Raw genomic sequence first — 5,677 nt, forward strand, 5'->3', positions numbered from 1 at the left:
CCTCAAATGTGAAAGGCATACATATAGTGATTTTTGTATTTTTATCAACAAATCCAGCATTTCCATTTAAAAAAGTGACATTTGATGAAGTGGAGCTGCTGATGATGATCAGAAATATCAGAATGGAACTCTCTTCTGATGATGATCAGAATGGAACTCTTTAATGACGCATAGTTTACGTTTGGCGATTTGTCCTCTTCTTTATGATTTCTAAGCAACTTAAGTTTTTAAGACACATTTTTGTCAAGCTCGAGTTCTGATGATGGGATCCATGAGGAATCGAGGGAACTCCTCAAATGTGAAAGGCATACATATAGTGATTTTTGTATTTTTATCAACAAATCCAGCATTTCCATTTAAAAAAGTGACATTTGATGAAGTGGAGCTGCTGCTGATTGTCAGTATTTATATGTGGGTAGATTAAGATGTAGGGTAGGTTGTAGCGGCATGCAAGAAAATAATAAATCAGTCTATAATCAACTGAGGTGGTTTCATTGATCAATTCCCACATCTTTACATGGCGCAGTCGGAAAAAAGACTTAGTTAGTGTAAAAATAATAAATAATATGTAAAACTCTGTGCGGACAGTAATATACGTGTGCGTCATTATTAATAAGAGAGTATTGTAAGGGTGAGAATAAATTATCGCCGCAATGGAGTCAGTGCTGCATCCGCCATTACCGTTCAAATTCGAGAACAATTTAGTCAACGTTACATCGGGAAATTTATGCAAAGAATGGGAAAAATGGAAAAAGGCCTTTCTAATTTATTACGAAGCTTGTGAAATCGCGAAAAAACCACAAAAGGTCCAGATTAACATCTTGCTGCATGTAATAGGTGATAAGTGCCGCGAGGTATATGACCAGTTTAGCGAAGAATCAAAAACTGTAGATGAGTTGTTAAAGAAGTTTGACAAATTTTTTGAACCCAAAAAGAACCTCGCCGTAGAAAGGCACAAATTTTTCACACGAAACCAGCAGGAGTTCGAATCTATTGAACAGTATGTCTTTGAATTAAATGTGATGGCAGCAAAGTGTGAGTTTAAAGATCTGTGCAGTGACCTTGTGAGGGATCGGTTAATATGTGGTATTCAGGAGACAAACTTGCGGGAACGACTTCTACGAGAAAGTGACTTAACGCTGCAAAAAGCCATAGAAATATGTAGGCTAGCCGAAATAGCCCGTGCTCAAGCTGGAGATATAAAGCAGGAGAAGGTGGAACATCATGTGCATGAAATTAAAAATAAGCAAAGAATCGCGACAGAACGTCAAGGTCAACCAAGCTGTTGTTATAGACAAGACCGTGAGGAAACAGAGGATAAAGCGGTGCATGCGGTCAGCGCGAACGGGCGCGGGCGCCGCCGTGGATCGTGGCGAGGCGGGCGCCCCGGACCGGCACACGCAGCTCCCGGGCACGACAACCAGCCAGCGGCGCGCGGCAGGTGGCAGCGGTCGTCACAGCCCAACAGGACTGGCGGCCATAGCTGTTCGAGATGTGGGTCTACACATAGAAGATTTCAGTGTCCGGCATATGGTCAGCTGTGTGACAGGTGCCATGGACGCAATCACTACTCGCGAATGTGTCGCGTGTACGAAATAAGAGGGGAATCCACCGATGAGGTAAATAATAAACATAATTTTGATGATGAGTGGTCTGTCACTTTATCCATTAACAATAAGAATATTATGTTTGAACTGGACACGGGAGCTGGGGTAAATGTTTTGCCAGAGAGGTACTTAAAATTATTAGGTATAGATAGGCAGTCCCTTAGTACAACCTCGGTAAAAATATATAGTTATTCACGAGACTTGATACCAATTGCGGGTAAATGCAACCTAAAAGTTACGTACAAAAATAATCCTTACATTTTGGAGTTTATTATAGCAGACCTCACGTCAACTCCAATAATTGGTAAATTCTCTTGTAGAGAAATGTGCTTAGTACAAAGAGTCCATGAGCTGTCTATAGATAGGTCAAAAAATGCCACGTCTGTATTAGATGAGTACCCCGACGTTTTTGAGGGTATGGGGTGTCTACCGGGAGAATACAAAATACAATTACAAGACCATGCTCAACCGGTAATTCATGCCCCTAGAAAATTGCCAATTGTGTTAGTAGAACAGGTTAAAAATAAATTAAGAGAAATGCAGGATCAAGGCATCATCGCAAAAGTCGAAGGACCCACCGACTGGGTAAATAGCATGACTGTCGTCAAAAAACCGAACGGAGACCTGCGAATATGCCTTGACCCGAAGGATTTAAATAAAGTAATTAAGCGAGAGCATTTTAAATTACCTACTCTAGACGAAATCACTTCAAGTCTAGCGGGGGCAAAGTACTTTAGCACTCTTGATGCTAAACAGGGTTTTTGGCAAGTTAAGTTGAACCAAGCTAGTAGCGACCTTTGCACTTTCAATTCCGCCTTTGGTAGGTACAAATTCCTACGCATGCCGTATGGAATTTCCTCCGCGTCTGAAATCTTCCATAGGAAATTATATGAACATTTTGACGACATAGAAGGGGTAAAATTATTCATAGATGACTTATTGATTTATGCCGATACTAAAGCATTACATGATATTAGACTAAGGAAAGTGTTACAAAGATGTAGGGAAATAAATATAAAACTAAACAAAGAAAAGTGCAAAATAGGCTTATCGGAAATAAAATACTTGGGTCATAAGATTACGCAACACGGAGTGAGTCCCGATGACTCACGCACTAGTGCTATAATGAACATGCCTACTCCTTCAAGTGTCAAAGACTTGGAGAGGTTTCTCGGATTAATTACATATGTAGGCAACTTTATACCTAACCTCTCTGAAAAAACTCATATATTACGCGAGTTATTAAAGAAAGACGTACACTGGCACTGGGAATCAAGGCACGATAGTTGTTTTAATGCTTTAAAAAAATGCTTGTGTAGTCCACCAGTTCTGCAATATTACGATGTTAAAAAACCAGTGACGATTTCAGTAGACGCGAGTAAGAATGGATTAGGTGGATGCTTACTTCAAAATGGTTTACCTGTTTGTTATGTATCTAAATCGTTGACAAAAACAGAACAAGCCTATGCACAGATCGAAAAGGAATTATACGCCTGTGTTTTCGCTTGTGAAAGGTTTTATACATACATATATGGAAAAAATGATGTCACGATCGAAACTGATCACAAACCATTAGTAAGCATAATTCAAAAACCGTTAGTTAATACTCCCGCTCGGTTACAAAGGATGTTGCTAAGATTACAGCCGTACACATTTAATTTAGTATACAAGCCTGGTAGATACTTATATATAGCTGACGCGTTATCTCGTGCGGTCCAGGCAGGTGCGGGCGCCGATGAAAACATACAGGCGAGCGACCTCGACGTGCGCGCGCAAGTATGCGCAATCTCGGCAAGCAACCCTCTCACTGATACGCACTTCTTACAAATTCAAAAATGCACTCAAGATGATGTTGAATTAAAAGAGCTGACTAAAACTATAAAAAGAGGATGGCCAGATAAAAAAAAAGATGTTAGTGATATGTTAAAACCATACTATGCATATCAAAACGAATTATCAGTTGCTTATGGCATTGTTTGGAGGGGAGATCGAGTTGTCATACCCAAATGCATGCGATCAGAAATGATTAAACGCGCACATAGTAGTCACTTAGGAATAGAAAAATGTAAACTGAGAGCGCGTGAGATTATGTTTTGGCCCCATATGAACTCACAGCTACAAGATTACCTTTCACATTGTCAAGCTTGTTTGACATTTAGAAAACAAAACGTAAAGCAAACTTTAATGCAGCATGAACCTCCAAAAAGAGCCTGGTTTAAATTAGGTATAGACATATTTCATTTTAATGGAAAATCTTATCTGTTAGTAATTGACTACTACAGTAAATTTGTAGAAGTAGTCAAGGTCAAATCCCTTTGTTCTAGTGTGATAATTAAAAAGTTAAAAGAAATATTTAGACGTCAAGGCATACCGGAAGTGATAGTTTCAGATAATGGGCCTGAATTTGCTTCATCTGAATTTAAAACATTTTCTAAAGAGTGGTTCTTTCAACATGTTACCTCCTCCCCCCACTACCCCCAGTCTAATGGCCAAGTCGAGCGAGCAGTCCAAATTATAAAAAAAATGTTAAAGAAAACAACATTCAATCAATCTGACTTTAATATAGCGATGTTAGAATATTTAAATACTCCGCTTGATAATGATTTACCTTCACCCGCTGAACTTTTGAATAACAGGAAACTGCGTAGTTTTTTGCCATGTTCTCCTACATTACTAGCTCCAAAAATCCCGCGAAATGTCGAACTTTATCTAAAATCACGTCAACGTAAACAAAAACATTATTACGATAAAGGAGCTAAGCACCTGCGAGAACTCCAAGTAGGCGAAAAGGTTAAGGTAAGAATAAACAATGAATGGCAAAACGGAACTGTACATGGTACTGTTGGACCGCGGTCATATCTTATAAAAATGACGTCTGGTAGAATTCTAAGACGTAACCGCAGACAGCTGATCGTTGACTCACCACAGCGCTCAGATCAACCTGTGGTATGTAATTATGACGATCTAAATATCACTACGCCCTGTGCGCCGCAGCCTCCCATCAGCTCCCGGGGTCCAAGTCCAAACCACTTGCAAATGAATAATACTAATTATTATGTTACTCGCTCTGGCAGGACGGTGATACCTCCTGATCGGTGGACCTACCCTGTACCGGAACCTCGTCGCAATTAGATTAAGGACCTACTCAGATAGTAAACAATTAAATTGTGTTCGTATGATAAATATGAAAATCTAGTTATGTACCTAATGATAAAATTAGAAAGCAGTCTAAAAAAAAAATACGTTTAATTTGAAGGTAATATATATAAAAAAAAAAAAAAAAAATGTAAGCGCCAATTCATTTGTAGGTATGATTAATTCTATGAATGTATAATGAAGAAATGTAGATGGATACCTACACTCGCATGTGTAAGTTTATTTCTCATCTTGTATTAAAAAAAAAATGTATATATATATATATGTGTATAAGTATGTACATATATATACAAATACACATGTATATATAATTAATTTAATTTGGAATATTTAAAGGAAGGAGAAGGTATGATATAGAAAATAGTAATACAATACCTATGTAATTTGCATGTCCTAAAGTAAAATAAAAATATGTAAAAAATTGTTATTTTTGTTTTTTCAAAGGGGAGTTGTCAGTATTTATATGTGGGTAGATTAAGATGTAGGGTAGGTTGTAGCGGCATGCAAGAAAATAATAAATCAGTCTATAATCAACTGAGGTGGTTTCATTGATCAATTCCCACATCTTTACAATGATGGGATCCATTAGGAACCGAGGGAACTCCTCAAATGTCAATGGCATACATACAGTGATTTTTGTATTTTCATCAACAAATCCAGCATTTACATAAAAAAGTGACATTTGATGAAGTGGAACTGCTGATGATGATCAGAGTGGAACTCTTCAATGACATATAGTTCACGTGTAGCGATTTATTCTCTTCGTTATGGACCCAGACCTAAACTCGGACCTGGACTTTGTTTTGAACTGCGATCCTCGCAGAACCGAACTGCTATCAGAAAAGTGGGTTAGGTTAGGATAGAACTTTGACCCTTACAGAAACGAAATGCTATCAGAACATTGGGTTAGGTTA

The 5,677-nt window shown here is 38.3% G+C and overlaps 1 protein-coding gene across 1 annotated transcript; it reads left to right on the forward strand.

Moving 5' to 3' along the window:
* Positions 1-608: 608 nt before the first annotated feature.
* Positions 609-4,772, forward strand: LOC134741427 (uncharacterized). Its single transcript, XM_063674200.1, has 2 exons — positions 609-1,619; positions 4,682-4,772. The coding sequence occupies exons 1-2, from the start codon at positions 654-656 to the stop codon at positions 4,697-4,699; spliced, it is 984 nt and encodes a 327-aa protein (XP_063530270.1). The 5' UTR covers positions 609-653; the 3' UTR covers positions 4,700-4,772.
* The last annotated feature ends 905 nt before the right edge of the window (positions 4,773-5,677 follow it).

This window comes from Cydia strobilella, chromosome 5, assembly GCF_947568885.1.
Source record: "Cydia strobilella chromosome 5, ilCydStro3.1, whole genome shotgun sequence".
NCBI classification, from domain to species: Eukaryota; Metazoa; Arthropoda; class Insecta; order Lepidoptera; family Tortricidae; genus Cydia; species Cydia strobilella.

What these genes read in the sequence shown, in the direction of transcription:
- LOC134741427 (XM_063674200.1), top strand. Translation starts at nt 654, where the DNA reads ATGGAGTCAGTGCTGCATCCGCCATTACCGTTCAAATTCGAGAACAAT.